The sequence below is a fragment of the Mustela lutreola genome, chromosome 6 (genome assembly GCF_030435805.1).
Source record: "Mustela lutreola isolate mMusLut2 chromosome 6, mMusLut2.pri, whole genome shotgun sequence".
NCBI classification, from domain to species: domain Eukaryota; kingdom Metazoa; phylum Chordata; class Mammalia; order Carnivora; family Mustelidae; genus Mustela; species Mustela lutreola.
In genome coordinates this window covers 83,522,543-83,540,259 of record NC_081295.1, presented here as the reverse complement: position 1 = coordinate 83,540,259, position 17,717 = coordinate 83,522,543, and the positions used below count along the sequence as shown (strand labels likewise).

Sequence of the window (17,717 nt, the reverse complement as noted above, 5' to 3'; positions counted from 1 at the left end):
AAAGTCAGCATTTTATGAATGATTTTTTTTTTTAGTGAGTTACTTAAAAAAAATTCTTGAAAAGTATTTTACAGAAAATGGTCTTTTCTCCTCTAAAATAACAACATTCATTTATAGTAATCTAGTGAGGAATTGTGTATGTGTGTGTATAAAACTGCCCACAGTGTTGCATGCATAAGGCTGGTCTTAAAAAGGGATTGATTTTTATTAGTTTTAAATAAGCTTGATAATGACCCTTCCTCTCAACTTTTAAGTAATGATTTATTAGGGTCTTATCAGGCTTCTTGAGTCAAAAATTACCTATCCATTTTGATCAAGTATTTACCTTGTGCTTTATCATCTTTTTTTTTTTTTTTTTGATGATTTTATTTATTTATTTATTTAATAATAAAGTGAGTGAGAGAGAATGTGATTGGGGTGAAGGACAGAGGGAGAAGCAGGCTCCCCGTTTTGCGGGGAGCAGGATGTGGGGCTCAGTCCCAGGTCTCTGGGATCATGACCTGAGCCAAGGCAGACCCTTAACCAACTGAGCTTTATCATATTTAAATGAATGTTCTGTTAATATTTTTTCCAGTCTTGAAAGTATGTGAAAGTTTGTTGGAAGATTAGAAAGATTTCCAAAGTTATTTCCAAATAGTCATTTTAAAGCCAATGGGTCTTATATTTTCTCTACTTATAACATTTTAAAAATAGCATTGGGACTGTTTATGTTGTATCATTTTTCCTCCTCAGGCTGTTATAGATGCAAATATTTTTCCTGTTTTGATTGAGATTCTTCAGAAAGCAGAGTTTCGCACCAGGAAAGAAGCAGCTTGGGCTATAACTAATGCAACATCAGGAGGTACTCCAGAACAAATAAGGTGTGATACAGGGTTTTTTTATATTTATTTTTTTAAATGCACATGGAATAAAATAAAGTACTATATACTTTTTATTTGTTGATGAAACTAAAGTATTATTTCTAAGTCAATTTAAAATGCATTTTTAATGTTAAATGAAAGCATTTGTTATATCAGTTATATTATTCATTCACAGTAGTTTTTTGTTTTTAATGTTTTTCAGTAAAGGATAGTTAACATCACTTGCCTTGGCAGACTATTTATGAAAAATCAGAGACTAAAAATCTGAAAAAGAATAGTTTATATTAATTTGCAAAATATACTCTAATGGACACTAAATATTTTTTTATACTATTAGAGTCACATGCATATAACTGTATTATATAGAAATGGCTAATGAATTTGAATATCCACTTATTTAAAATAATTTTTAAAAATAAAATAAAAGATAATACTGAAATAGACATTTGTTTTTATAGTAATGTTTTCCTAGTCAGTTGTTAGCCTTACCTGTGGATGGTATCTTTTCTTTCCCTATAATTATTTTCTTTTTTTTCTTTCACAGTAGCTTTTTTGATAGGCCTTTTGTTGTTTGTTTACTTGTTTCTTTTATTAACAACATAAATACTAGGTACATGGGCTTTGAAGTCAGGCTGCTTTCAAATCCTGTTTTTTCAGTAAAAGTTGTATGGCTTTGACAAAGTCATTTTACCTGTCTGATCCACAGTTTCTTCTTCTTTTTTTTTTTTTAAAGATTTTATTTATTTATTTGACAGATAGAGATCACAAGTAGGCAGAGAAGCAGGCAGAGAGAGGGGGGGGAAGCAGGCTCCCTGCTGAGCAGAGAGCCCAATGTGGGGCTCGACCCCAGGACCCTGAGATCATGACCTGAGCTGAAGGCAGAAGTTTAACCCACTGAGCCACCCAGGCGCCCCAGTTTCTTCATTTTTTAAGTGAATTTGATAACAGATAATACCTTATGGTAGTCTCCTGATAATTAAATGAGATTCATACATTTATTTATTTTTTATTTATTTATTTATTTATTTTTTAAAAGATTTTATTTATTTACCTGACAGAGATCACAAATAGGCAGAGAGGCAGGCAGAGAGAGAGGAGGAAGCAGGCTCTCTGCCGAGCAGAGAGCCCAACGCAGGTCTTGATCCCAGGACCCTGGGATCATAACCTGAGACAAAGGCAGAGGCCTTAACCCACTGAGCCACCCAGGCACCCTGGGATTCATACATTTAAAGCACTTAACGTGGTACCTAAACATTAAGTTCTCTACTAAGATTAGCTAATATTATCATTGTTATTTGTAATCTTCACAACTTTTATGATCAGAATTGATTCCTAAATTTCTTTTTATCTTGTGCTTTTTACTCTCTTTTGCCCCATAACAAGGTTCTACTTTGCACTTGCATAAAAGCCTGACTTCCTACAGAATCTTCTTGTTCTATGGATTTGTCTGTGAAATTTAGGACTCTCTGGGTTTCTTGAAGTGACTGTTTAGGAAGTATTTTCTTTTCTTTTTTTTTTTTTTTTTTTTAAGATTTTTTATTTATTTATTTGACAGAGAGAGATCACAAGTAGGCAGAGAGGCAGGCAGAGAGAGAGGAGGAAGCAGGCTCCCTGCCGAGCAGAGAGCCCGATGCGGGACTCGATCTCAGGACCCTGAGATCATGACCTGAGCTGAAGGCAGCGGCCTAACCCACTGAGCCACCCAGGCGCCCTAGGAAGTATTTTCTAATGAATATTTAATTTATGTCTTAATTTATAAAATAAGGCAGCTGCTAGCTATTTTACAAATTGCTGAGAGGATTTTGAGATAACCTGTTGTGACAGCTTTGCCTTATTGCCTTCGTTTGTGCTATTATTTTGTGTCTAAGATTTATATTTTTATATATTGATAACATCTCTTCCATTCTACCTCTTTCTATTACATTTCCATCTCATTATGTTATGAATATAAAGAATAATAAAACAAGGTCTTCCCCTTGTTCTAGCTTGCATTTTTTTTTAATTTTTTAATTTTTTTTATTAACATATAATGTATTATTAGCCCCAGGGGTACAGGTCTGTGAATCGCCAGGTTTACACATCACAGCACTCACCATAGCACATACCCTCCCCAGTGTCCATAACCCCACCACCCTCTCCTTACCTCCTTCCCCCCGGCAATCCTCAGTTTGTTTGGTGAGATTAAGAGTCTCTTATGGTTTGACTCCCTCCTAATCCCATCTTGTTTCATTTATTCCTTTCCTCCCAAACCCCCCACATTGCCTCTCCACTTCCTCATATCAGGGAGATCATATGATAATTGTCTTTCTCTGATTGACTTATTTTGCTAAGCATAATACCCTCTAGTTCCACCCATGTCGTCACAAATAACAAGATTTCATTTCTTTTGATGGCTGCATAGTATTCCATTGTATATCTGTACCACATCTTTATCCACTCATCTGTTGATGGACATCTAGGTTCTTTCCATAGTTTGGATATCGTGGACATTGCTGCTATAAACATTTGGGTACACGTACCCCTTCAGATCACTATATTTGGTATCTTTAGGGTAAATACCCAGTAGTGTGATTGCTGGGTCATATGGTAACTCTATTTTCAACTTTTTGAGGAACCTCTATGCTGTTTTCCAGAGTGGTTGCACCAGCTTGCATTTCCCACCAACAGTGTGTACAGGGTCGGCTCTCATTTTTTTTTTTTATCAGCTAATATTATTTTTATATTCTTTGGGAACCAAAGTTTCTTTGTTTAATTATTTTCATTATTATGTCTAGTCCATATATTATTACTTAAATTTATTGGTGTGAATCGAGTGTCCAAACTGAGATCATTATTTCTTCTTACCATTTTCATCATTTCATTAATTCTACGTATATGGGAGGAGATCTTGATTACAAATTAGTTTCAGCATGCATACCACTAATATTTATTGAATGTCTCATGTTGCCAGTTGTTGTGCTAAGTCATTTCAGTTATTAAATGCCAAGGGTGTATCCGATACCTTCATGTATTTTATGTCCTTTAACTTCATACCTCTAAGAAATATTCAATCAACAAATATATCGATTAGCTATCGTATATGGCAATTGAGTGCTCTAGTGAAGGTATGTAATTAAAAAAAAAAAGAGTAGAAACTAACTTTTAGGGGTACCTGGGTGGCTCAGTCATCAAGTGTCTGTCTTCAGCTCAGTTCATGATCCCAGGGCCTGGGATTGAGCTCTGCATCAGGATACCTGCTCAGCGGGAAGCCTGCTTCTCCTTCTCCCTCTCCCCTTGCTTCTGTTCCTCTCTCACTGTGTCTCTGTAGAATAAATAAATAAAATCTTTGGAAAAAAGAAAAAAAGAAATTAACTTTTATTGAATGCTTAACTATATTTTTGTAGCAACTGTCTGAGCTTGGTACTGTTATTATCTCCATTTTAAGATGGAGAAACTTAGACATAGAGCAGTCACTCAAAGTCACACAACTAATGAGTGGAATTGGGACTTGAAGCCATGCAGTCTAGCTTCAAACAAGTACGTGTGTTTTTTCTTTAGCTTTAATGGACTTTTTGCCAACTAAATAAATCAGTTACTTTGTTTATATTATAGAGAATGGAAAAGAGCTAATAAAAACTAGAAAAGAACAAAGTATTAAAAAATGAATGGAATAACTTTGTGAACATTGTTTATTAAAATTATTCATAATGTAGTATTCAGTATTCAGTATTGCTTCTGAAACATAGGTGGTATTTTAGAGCATCAGCTATGATTGTTTTTGTGAAAAATTTGATTTAGGTATCCCTTATCCCTCTTCATTTCTACCTACTTCTATATGACCCTAGTATGTGCACATAGACTCACCTTTAAATATTGGCACCTTGAAACCACTGTTGTTCTTAATACTATTCATATGCCATGCAGAAACAGTCCAAGTAATGATTTACTTGTATGTGTATTTTTGTAATATTTGTAATCTCGTTTATTGCTAATTATGTTAAATGAAAATAGAGTAAAAAGTTTTCAGGTTCCTATGTAAGTGAAAATTTAAATATTTTAATGTCGAGTTTGTATAAAGATATTTTTCTTAATTGTTTATTGAACAGTTCACTGAAGAATATTTGCTATAAATAATATTTAAGTCTTTCTAAATGTTTTTTTTTTTTCCCCTCCACTTTTTTAAAAATCACTCTGAAGGTATTTGGTAGCCTTAGGTTGCATTAAACCACTTTGTGACCTGTTGACTGTTATGGACTCTAAAATAGTCCAAGTGGCTTTAAATGGACTTGAAAATATTTTACGTCTTGGAGAACAAGAATCTAAGCAGAATGGAATAGGCATTAATCCATACTGTGCTCTCATTGAAGAAGCATATGGTAAGCAGTCAGTTCAAAATGTATCATTACAGTCAAGTCTTCTTTTTTTTTTTTAATTAATTTTTTATTTTTTATAAACATATATTTTTATCCCCAGGGGTACAGGTCCGCAAATCACCAGGTTTACACACTTCACAGCACTCACCAAAGCACACACCCTCCCCAATGTCCACAACCCCACCCCCTTCTCCCAAACCCCCTCCCCCTAGCAACCCTCAATTTGTTTTGTGAGATTAAGAGTCACTTATGGTTTGTCTCCCTCCCAATCCCATCTTGTTTCATTGATTCTTCTCCTACCCACTTAAGCCCCCATGTTGCATCACCACTTCCTCATATCAGGGAGATCATATGATAGTTGTCTTTCTCTGCTTGACTTATTTCGCTAAGCATGATACGCTCTAGTTCCATCCATGTTGTCGCAAATGGCAAGATTTCATTTCTTTTGATGGCTGCATAGTATTCCATTGTGTATATATACCACATCTTCGTGATCCGTTCATCTGTTGATGGACATCTAGGTTCTTTCCATAGTTTGGCTATTGTGGACATTGCTGCTATAAACATTCGGGTGCATGTGCCCCTTTGTCAAGTCTTTTTTTTAACTGACATATAATATTACAAGTTGCCCTCAGGTATACAACATAATGATTCCATGTTTGTATATGCTGTAAAACTATCATGATCACCATAGTAAGTCTAGTTAACAACCATTACCATACAGTTACAAAATGTTTTCCTTGTGATGAGAACTTGTAAGATTTACTTTCTTAGCAATTTATAAATACATAATACAATATTATTAACTCTGGTGCCCATGCTATACGTTATTTCTCCATGACTTATTTATTACTAGAAGTTTGTACCTTTTGACCTCCTTCACCCATTTTGCCAACTTTCCCCACTGGCAACCACCAGTCCATTCTCTGTATCTATGAGCTTGGTATTTTTTGTTGTTGTTTGTTTTTGGATTTTACATATGTGTGAGATTATTTTCTCTCTGTGGCTTATTTTATTTAGCATAATGCCATCAAAGTCCATCCGTGTTGTCACAAACGACAAGATTACATTCTTTTTTTATGGCTGAATATTTTATCGTATACATGTGTACATTTTTTTTTCTTTTTATCCATTCATTTGTCAGTAAACAGTTATGTTGCTCACATATCTTAGCCACCCTAAATAGTGCTTCAGTGAACGTTGGGATAGCAGATGTCTTTTCTACTTAGTGTTTGCATTTTCTTTGGATAAATACCCAGAAGTGGAATTGCTAAATTATGTGATAGTTCTGTTTTTTGGGGGTAGTTTAATTTTTGAAGAACCTCTGTACTGTTTACCATAGTGGCTGCACCAATTTACATTCCTACCAACAGTGCACCAGGGTCTCATTTGTTCACATCTACCTATACTTGTTATATCTAGTCTTTTGGATAATAGTCATTCTAACAGATGTGAGGCAATTATTTTCATTGCAGTTTTTATTTAAATTTCCCTAATGATTACTGACGTTGGACACCTTTTCAGGTGCTTGTTGGATATCTGTCTTCTTTGGAATAGTTTCTGTTTAGGTCCTCTGCCCATATTTTAGCCAGATTGCTTGTTTTGGGTGTTGAGTTGGTGTTCAGTTCTTTATGTATTTTGGGCATTAACTCCTTAAGGTATATGACTTGCAAATATTGTCTCTATTCTATAGGTTGTCTTTTCATTTCGTTGATTTTGTTGATGGGTTCCTTTGCTGTGCAGAAGCTTTTTTTAGTTTGATGTAATCCCACTTGTTTATTTTGACTTTTGTTGTATTTGCTTTGGGTGTCAATTCTAAAATATTGACAAGACCAGTGTCAAAAGTTTATCACTGATGTTTTCTTCTACTTTATGGTTTCAGATCTTACATTCAAGTAATGTATACAGAGTTTTTGTGTACAGTGTATGTTAGTGGCCCAGTTTCACTCTTTTGTGTGTGATTGTCCAGTTTTCCAGCACCATTTTTTTAAAAGACTGCCCTTTTCCCATTGTATTTTACATTCTTTGCTTCTTTGTAGTAAATTAATTGATTTTATATGTGGGTTTCTTTCTGGGCTCTCTATTCCATCGATCTGTTTTTATGCTAGTAAGTTTTTATTATTACAGCTTTGTAATACAGTTTGAAATCAGAGAGTATGATGTCTCCAGCTTTGTTCTTTTTTTAAAGCTGCTTTTGGCTATTTAGGGTTCTGTGTGCTTCTATAAAGAGGCACCTGAGTGGCTCAGTCAATTAAGTGTCTACCTTCGGCTCTGGTCCTGACCCTGGGGCCCTGGAATCGAGCCACATATCGGATTCCCTGTCCAGTGGGGAGTCTGCTTCTCCCTCTCACTCTCCTTCTGTGCTCTCTCTCTCTCCAATATATTTATGTTTATTTTAGGATTATTTGTTCTATTTCTGGAAAAATGCCATTGGAATTTTGACACAGAGTATATTGAATCTGTAGATTGTTTTGGGTAGAATAGACATTTTAACAATATTAATTCTTCCAACCCATTAGCACAGAATATCTTTCCATTTATTTGTACTGTCTTCAATTTCTTTCATTATAGTTCTTAATGTCCAGGTCGTTCACCTCCTTGGTTAAATTTATTCCTAGGTAGTTTATTCTTTTTAATGCACTTGTAAGTGGGATTATTTTTTAATTTCTTTTTCTGATAGTTTGTTATGGATGTATAGAAATGCAATAGATTTTTGTACTAATTTTATTTATATACTGCTACTTTACTGAATTCATTGATTAGTTTTAAGGTTTTTGCTGGAGTCTAGGATTTTCTATATATGATAGCATGCAAATGGTGACAGTTTCCCTTCTTCCGTTTTGAATTAGATGGCTTTAATTTCTTTTTGTTGCCTAATTGCTCTGGCTGGTACTTCAGTACTATTCTGCAATGATACAGTTGAAGAGGTTTTCCTGTAATTAAATGAAAAATATATTCAGCATCACCCAGACTAAGTGTAGATTTTTCTTCTTGTAGGCAATAAAATAGAGTGCTCTAGATTTTGTTAATTTTGTAAAAATAGGCTTTTTCAGTTTCACTTATAGGTTATACTTTTGGCATATTATACAATAGCTATATTGGATTTGTAAATAATACTCATTCCATATTAATCTCCTTGGATTCTATCTCTGAGAGAATGTATGTTAGTTTGCTCACCTTTTGTTTCTTCATTTGTGTTTGTTTTGGTGCTTTTCCTTTTTTGTGCTTTTAATAAATAACATAATTACTCTGGAAAGAACGTGTAGAGTTACATAATCTAAAGTTGAGAAATTGATTTTAAAATTGAGAAACTAAAGTATAGAGAAACCAAAGTTATTTGGTCAAAATCACACAGCTAACAAGGTAGAGTCTATGATCTCTTGATTCCCAGGCTGGTGCTTTTACCACACTGCCTTATGCTGTCATTCTTTTTTTTTTTTTTTTTTTTTTTTTAAATTTTTTATTTTTTATAAACATATATTTTTTATAAACATATATTTTTATCCCCAGGTCTGTGAATCACCAGGTTTACACACTTCACAGCACTCACCAAATCACATACCCTCCCCAATGTCCATAATCCCACCCCCTTCTCCCCAACCCCCTCCCCCCGGCAACCCTCAGTTTGTTTTGTGAGATTAAGAGTCACTTATGGTTTGTCTCCCTCCCAATCCCATCTTGTTTCATTTATTCTTCTACCCACTTAAGCCTCCATGTTGCATCACCACTTCCTCATATCAGGGAGATCATATGATAGTTGTCTTTCTCTGCTTGACTTATTTCGCTAAGCATGATATGCTCTAGTTCCATCCACGTTGTTGCAAATGGCAAGATTTCATTTCTTTTGATGGCTGCATAGTATTCCATTGTGTATATATACCACATCTTCTTGATCCATTCATCTGTTGGTGGACATCTAGGTTCTTTCCATAGTTTGGCTATTGTGGACATTGCTGCTATAAACATTCGGGTGCATGTGTCCCTTTGGATCTGCCATTCTTGAAGTTTAAGACATAAATTGTGTTGGCTCTCAGTATGTGCAAGAATTAGATAGGAACAACACCCCCATTGATGATAGACTGACAAATGCTATGTTTTCATTATTTTGGTTCACATATATAATGAAACTTGAGTAACAGTTTTCTTTATATATGTATATATATGTAAAACAGGTCTGGATAAAATTGAATTTCTGCAAAGCCATGAAAATCAGGAAATTTACCAAAAGGCTTTTGATCTGATTGAACATTACTTTGGTGTAGAGGAAGATGACCCCAGCATTGTACCTCAGGTGGATGAAAGTCAGCAACAGTTCGTATTTCAGCAGCAGGAAGCACCAATGGAAGGATTTCAACTTTAACTTGGTGGGGTAAAAATTACTGGCTATGAAAGATAGTTTCAGAGATCTCTTCTTTGTTACAGTATCAGTAGGAATGTTTGCTGTGTTTTTACTTAGGAAAAGGGAAAAGTTGATGCACTTTTAAAAAGCAAAACAAAAGAAGTTTCCATTCAGATGCAATCTTTCATTTTAGTTTTTTTATTTTGGTGTACGTATATTTGTGTTTTTATTGTCTTACCTATTTTTTGTAACTTTGTGAGCAATTAAATATATATGAAATTATTTAATAACTTAAGCTTGAAAAGGAGAACTTCGATAAAGTATTATATATAATGGTTCTGAGTTTTTTTTCTCGCATCTTGGAAACTGCACATTGGCAGTACAGCTGATAATCGCATTTTGGCAGTAAGTCTGACATGCCCAATCTACTAAATCTACCTCTATCTTGAAGCAAAAACAAAAAAGCTTCAGAAGCATGAAATAGTGTAAAAGCTAAATTAGAATGTGAAAATATCTGTTACCTTAAATTATAAATCACTGTGCTGTAGGTTATACTTTGCAAAAAAAAAATTACAGCAGAAAACCTGTAAAATTTATTTATAGAACATAGAAGTATTGTACTGATAATCAATTAAAATGTGGCAATTGTGAAGAGAAAAGCTGTTCTTCATGTTGAACACATTAAGATGATTACACAACATTTAAATATTTGTGTTTTTAACATGTAAATGCTATTATATTAGTATATTTTGTATTTTGACCAAAAATGCTACCATTTTTGAAATAGTGTTTTATTATTTTTTCACTCTTCATTTTAATAAGCATCGTGATAGAGATGCCATCATGAATCTAAAGTAGTGCTACATAGCAAAAATAATACTGTAATCTTTTCTCTGATTTTTTTCAGAGCAGTCATTGAAAAGTTTCACTTTCTGTGTAATAATAAACTTGGGTACTTGAATGACAAAATTATCCTGAAGAGATCACCTTGTTACGTGTTAAATTTTATTAAATGGACTTAATGTTTGGACACTAAAGAATGACACTAATGAAAATTGCTAAGGACTCTTTAATATAGCTGAAATCTGTACTAGGAATTGTTTTTTCCTTTTTTCATAATAGTTGGAGGGCCATACTGCTGCTTGTTGTAAATCAGTGTATTAAGTTACATTTGTATAAGATTGGTCAACATGATGTACATGTTTTATGTTTTAACAGCAAAAACCTCTTCAAACCATAAAGCTTTTAAAAAAAAGTTTCAATAGGAAAAGTATATATATATATTTATTTATAGATACATATGTAAATGGTGTCTGTGTGTTATTTTCACAGTGATGTACTTGGTAGAGCTTTCTAAGCAGCTGTGGTACTGTTGAACTCAGTCTTTTCGTTTATAGTTATATGCAGGCTATTTACACTTCTAATTATATACCTAAAGTACTTATTTAAAAATTAGTATACAACTGTTTTAAGATGGGAACTAAAGCATTTTTGATATGATTCATAGTCTATTCTGTAAAGAAAGATTTCATTTATGATAGCATTTATAATGTTTCTGCTGGAAATCAGAGGCATGTTACAAAAAGAAAATGTATATAGGAATACTTTTAAATAGTATGACACTTTGTAAATTATGTATCATGAAACTATGCTTTTGGCAAGACACTTAATACCTACAGCTATAAAATACAGGTTTAAATGGTGTCCATAATGCTGACTGTATCTGCCAAACCCCTTTTTATATATTGTTAAGTAGAGGATTGTATCTGTGCCCTTTTTATTGTAGTGGAAGTTAGAAAGTTTAGTATAACAAGTTTTTCTCTTGTGTTATGTATAGTCAAAAGAACAGGGTAGTTATATCAAAGATTATCAAATTGATGGTGAATTTATGAGATAAACATTTTCTTGTGGTACAGATGGTTCTAAGTATCAGGTGACAGGGTATTCCACTCTTTCTAATCAATTGAACTTGATAATCCAGCATAATTCATAAACTAACCAGCTGTGCCTGCTTTTATTTTGAGGACCCTGTAGTCACATTAATAAATAAGCCAAGTCTTTCAAACAAAATAGTTCTTATAGAAGGAAAAATAATACATATGTGTGTGCATACCCACACACATATAAAATGATTTTTGAGGAGACAGTTTTTAAATTTTGCCAGTAAAATCTTCTATCTCTAACACAGAATATGACCATATTTCAAGCATCTAAATATAGACTCATATTTAATTTTTTAGATCTGTTATTTGGGTAATTAATTTGATTAGATTTGAATGCAAGAGGGAGTGAGTATCTATCTAATAGTTGGGACCAGCTATGGACATGCTGATGACTTCATTGAACCAAGACTAGCAAATACTTTGTTACTAAAATTTTTTTTTATATGACTACACTTTTCAAATAAAATATTTTAAATGCTCCAAAATGTATTTTCATTAATCTCACTTACCCTTATGGAAAAAAAAAAATCTCTTTTTTTAACTTGCTCTCCTAAAAACATATATTTAAATTCAAGAGCAATTGTGCCAAAAAAAAAAATTAAAACATGTTGTAAAAGGGAAGTGCATGCAACATTAATGGAAAAAAAGAAAACACTTGCAAGAGCCTTTTACATTTATTTAATTAAATTCATTGTTTTATTTTGTCTGAATTTGAATTTGTACTAGTTAATCTATGCAATTATGCTTACTTGTTTTGTATTTGTAAGTACCTGACTCACTAGCCTGGTTTTCTTTAACAGGTTTTATTTTGAAACGTGTTCCTAGAACTTTAATTTTAATGTCATTTTGTTCACTTAACTGGTAGCACCAGAACAAGAAAGCAAAAAAACAAAAACAAAAACAAAAAAAACAAACACATAAAAAGTCTGCTGGCACAGAAATAACATCATTTGGTAACTGTAAAACTTATTTGCAAGGTAAAGGTTGATTTGTTGAATAAAGGACTAAAAGAAGCATTACCTTTGCCTCGTATTTTTTTCTTAAGGAGCATTATGGAAAAGGGTAACTCTAATTCAAAGTCTTAGTGATTTTTTGTTGCTGTTCTCAATTCAGCAATATACTGGCTGCTTTGTGAAACTGAAATCAAAGTAATTGTTGTTAACCTTTACTCATTTTAGTTCATAGCATTACATAATGTAATAGTTTTACAAAATGTGACATTAGGAGCCCATATGGTAGGGCTCTACAAGGATAATGTGTCCAAATTCTGAATTGGGGAGTGGGATGAGGGGAGGATATTCTTCCCTAACTAAATAAACCAACATTTGAGCAGTATGCAATATTATGAAATGTTACAGCACTATATTAAAAATAATAAAATACTATTTTATAATTGCATTTATGTAAATGTCTCTATTTCATTTGTTCTCACTTAGGATGGTATACTCCTAATGGAACAAAAATAGGTGCCCTCATTGATTATAATTCCATTCACTTTCTAAAACCAGTCAGATTGCTGTTTGTAGCATATCCGATAAAGCAGTGTGTTGCTTTTATTTTAGAAGTTACATCTTGTGCTATACATCAAATTTGTCTTTGTATTTCAAGCTTTGGCAGTTAGCAGACATGCACATGTTTTGAGATTATTTTTTCCTTTTCTGTTATTTTAATGCAACATAATGCATTTATTTAAGAGGTAGAGTTTTAAACCCGATGAACTGAAATCAGAGGGAATGTCTGATTTAATTTATTAATGAACTCTGGGATACATGGTCCACACTGAAGCCAAGCCTAAGCCTCCTTAGACTAGTATTTTTGTTCGCTGCTGCTGCTCTGTTTTTTGCTTTGCCTGGTTTCCTTTCCTTCAGTATTTGAAACAGATTAATCACAGAATAATGAAAGTAATTGGATATTATTTTTAGGGTACCTTTCAATAAAGCAGTCTGCAATTCTAGTGACAGATGAATTCCTGAAAATACAATGTACAAGTAAAACAATAGACAAATATGCAGTGGCATTCCCTCCCCAGAAATTCCCAAGTACATCTTTTAATGATACATTTGCTCAATTTTATATATGTTCTTTTTTAAAAACTTTTAAACATTTTTTATTTAAATTCAGTTAACATATAATGTATCATTGGTTTCAGAGGCAGAGGCCTATGATTATTAGTCTTATATAATACCCAGTGCTCATTACATCACATGCCCTCCTTAATGTCCACCCAGGTACCCCATCCCTCCACCCTCTCCCCTCCAGCAGCCCTCTGTTTGTTTCCTATGATTAAGAGTTCTTTAATTTTGGGGGCGCCTGGGTGGCTCAGTGGGTTAAAGCCTCTGACTTTGGCTCAGGTCATGATCCCAGGGTCCTGGAATTGAGCCCCCCATCAGGCTTTCTGCTCAGCGGGGAGCCTGCTTCCTCCTCTTTATCTCTCTACCTGCCTCTCTGCCTACGTGTGATCTGTCAAATAAATAAATAAAATCTTTTTTTAAAAAAAAAGAGTTCTTTAATTTTCTTTCATATTTAAAGAGTTGACTAAGTTCAATGAGCATATGATTCCCCCTTTTAGCACATTAAATAATTTTTATATTTGTTTGAGTAGCTTATTTAGGAAACGTACATCATATCATTATCAATAGCACTTTAACATTCCAATTTTCCATTCTGTTATGAAAAAGGACTTTCAAATAATTGCACTGGCTATAAAGCACCACCAGAACTAAAATGTCAATTGGGGGCAACCCCGTGAAATAACTTGGAATGCTCAGTAGTTAATGCACAACCATTTTAATTTGAGGACAATAGGCAGTTGAGGGAATTTAATGTGTAATGCCCAAAAATAAAATACTCAATTTAAAAATTGAATATTTTAAACTTACAGATTACTTTTGAGGGATCTGTCCTGTTCTTTTTCAGTTATGGTTAACATGTTTTTAAAAGCTAAAATAGCATGACAAAATTTAATACACTTTATTTAGGGTTTTGACATGACTCACTATTTTCTGAGCATTCCACCTTTTAAATTGTTTTATTATAAAACATACACAAAGAGGATTGTAAGAAGACAGTTTGAATAACAAACACCTATATATTCACCACCCAACTTAAATTATCAGTCCTTTGTAACCATTACTCTGGATTGTGTTTGTAATTCCTATGATTTTCCTCATTGTTTTATTTCATGTTTTATGAATCCCTAAAATAGTTTCACTTCCCTGTTTTTGAAATATATAAAATGGGATATTTTACATATTCTGTGATTTTTTTTTAGCTCAATGTTAACATTTTTTGAGATCCATTCACATTGATGCATGTATCTGGTTCATTTTCTTTGCTGTATACTATTATATTTTGTGACTATGTGATTATCTGATAAGGCAAGTCTGCTATCTTGTTTTTTCTTCAGGATTGCCATAGCTCTTTGCATTTTCACTCAAAGAATTCACTTCACAAATTCTGTTAAGAGCCCCATAGGGGTTTTGGATGAAATTAATGTAGAGGACAATTTTGGAGAAATTAACAACTTAATGATACTCTTACTATCCATGAAGAAGTTAAAGCTTGCCATTTACTTAGAGTTCCCTTACTGTATTTCAAAAAATAAATTTTGTAGTTTTCTATACAAAGATCATTCACTTTTTTAAAAAATTTCTTTTCAGTGTAACAGAATTCATTATTTATGAACCACACACAGTGCTCCATGCAGTACGTGCCCTCCATAATACCCACCACCTGCATCCCCCAACCTCCCACCCCCATCCCTTCAAAACCCTCAGGTTGTTTTTCAGAGTCCATAGTCTCTCATAGTTTGTCTCCCCTTCCAATTTCCATCAACTCCCTTCTCCTCTCCATCTCCCTATGTCCTCCATATTAGTTGTTATGTTCCACAAATAAGTGAAACCATATGAAAATTGACTCTCTGCTTGACTTATTTCACTCAGCATAATCTCTTCCAGTCCCATCCATGTTGCTACAAAAGTTGGGTTTTCATCATTTCTGATGGAGGCATAATACTCCATAGTGTATATGGACCTCATCTTCCTTATCCATTCGTCCGTTGAAAGGGCATCTTGGTTCTTTCCATAGTTTGGTGACAGTGGCCATTGCTGCTATAAACACTGGGGTACAGATGGCCCTTTTCACTGCATCTGCATCTTTGGGGGTAATTTTGGGACTTCATCAAGATCAAAAGCTTCTGCACAGCAAAGGAAACAGTCAACAAAACAAAGAGGCAACCCACGGAATGGGAGAAGATATTTGCAAATGACAGTACAGACAAAAGGTTGATATCCAGGATCTATAATGAATTTCTCACACACAAAACAGATAATCATGTCAAAAATTGGGCAGAAGATATGAACAGACACTTCTCCAATGAAGACATACAAATGACTATCAGACACATGAAAAAATGTTCATCATCACTAGCCATCAGGGAGATTCAAATTAAAACCACATTGAGAGGGCGGCGCCTCGGTGGCTCAGTGGGTTGAAGCCTCTGCCTTCGGCTCAGGTCATGATCTCGGGATCCTGGGATCGAGCCCTGCATCGGGCTCTCTGCTCAGTGGGGAGCCTGCTTCCCCCTCCCTCTCTGCCTGCCTCTCTGCTTACTTGTGATCTCTCTGTGTCAAATAAATAAATAAAATCTTTTACAAAATTAAAAAAGAAAAACACACTGAGATACCACCTTACACCAGTTAGAATGGCCAAAATTAGCAAGACAGGAAACAACGTGTGTTGGAGAGGATGTGGAGAAAGGGGAACCCTTTTACACTGTTGGTGAGAATGCAAGTTGGTGCAGCTACTTTGGAGAACATGGTGGAGATTCCTTAAGAAATTAAAAATAGAGCTTCCCTATGACCCTGCAATTGCACTACTGGGTATTTACCCCAAAGATCATTCACATTTTTAAAGTTTAAGGTAGGACCCTTATGTTTTTCATTGTAAAACAATTATCTTTTGTTGCCCAAAAATTTCTAACTTGCTGCTGGGGTATATAAATGTAATTGAACTTTATATATTAATCATGTCTAACAACCTTGTCAAATTCCAATTTATAGATGATTTTGGGGTTTTGTAGACAAAATTACCTGAATCATGACATTCATTTCAAATCCTTGTTTCTTTTTCTTATTGTATTACATAGGATCTCTAGTACAATATTGATTGTAATAGTAGCAGGCATTTTAAATTTGTTCTTTTTTTTTTGGAGCTTAAAAGCAATGAAATGATAAATGACACATTGGGTATATCTTAAAATGGGTTCAATACTAGAAAGTCTATTATTCAAAGTATTAACGGTATAAAACCATATGCTTATTCATGATGCAGAAAAAACACCAGATTTTTTCCACAAAATATGATGTAGTCAGTGTAGTTTCTCTTGGTTTTTGCAGATTCTTTATCATCAAACTTCCCTACTCCCCCAAATCAATATTCAGGTCATTGTCAAGGTTACTTGTGGACATTGTGTAGAGTGGCAAAAAAAAATTGAGTCACCTAAGGCACATGTTCCTACATGTTCCCAGGTTGAACAAAACAATGCTCTGCTTGCTTATTTCAGCCTTTATACTATAAACAACTATCCTTTCCTGATCTATTTACACTTTTTTGGGTTGATTTTGCTGTTTAAAAAGGCCCCCAAGTATAATGTTGAAGTGCTGTGTAGTGTTCCTAAGTGCAAGAAAACAGTCATGTGTCTTTTTTTTTCTTAAAGATTTTATATACTTATTTTATATATTTATTTGACAGACGAAGATCACAAGTAGGCAGAGAGGCAGGCAGAGAGGAGGAAGTAGGCTCCTCCCTGAGCAGAGAGCCCAATGCGGGGCTCGATTCCAGGACCGTGGGATCATGACCTGAGCCAAAGGCAAGGCTTTAACCCACTGAGCCACCGAGGCACCCTGAAAACAGTTACATGTCTTAACATGTTAAGCTACCTAGGTTTTGTTTAGGCATTAGTTACAGTTCTATAGGCTGTGAGTTCAATGTCAATGAATCACATATACAGTCTTTAAATAGAAACACATATAGAACAGATTATGTATTGAGTATTTGGCAAAAATGTTACCAGAGGCCCTCAGGAATCTAACCCTGTATCTCCCCTAGGAGTAATGATTCAGTACTTGCTAATTCAGTGTCTGCAGCAACTTCATACGATAACTCCCATGAGTAGAGAATTGACTGTTTATGGTGTTTTGTTTTTGTTTTTGTTTTTTTTTGT

At 34.1% G+C, this 17,717-nt stretch overlaps 1 protein-coding gene across 3 annotated transcripts in view; it reads left to right on the top strand.

Annotated features, from left to right (window-relative positions):
* KPNA5 (karyopherin subunit alpha 5) overlaps window positions 1-12,513 on the top strand; it is a 52,500-nt gene extending 39,987 nt beyond the window's left edge. For 2 of the 3 annotated variants that reach the window (XM_059177752.1, XM_059177749.1), the window contains 3 exons: window positions 733-860; window positions 5,037-5,215; window positions 9,385-12,513. In XM_059177752.1, coding sequence (XP_059033735.1) covers window positions 733-860; window positions 5,037-5,215; window positions 9,385-9,572 — 495 coding nt within the window. In that variant the 3' untranslated portion in view covers window positions 9,573-12,513. The remainder of the gene's footprint in view (window positions 1-732; window positions 861-5,036; window positions 5,216-9,384) is intronic. The other variant, XM_059177751.1, reaches the window with a different exon arrangement.
* The last annotated feature ends 5,204 nt before the right edge of the window (window positions 12,514-17,717 follow it).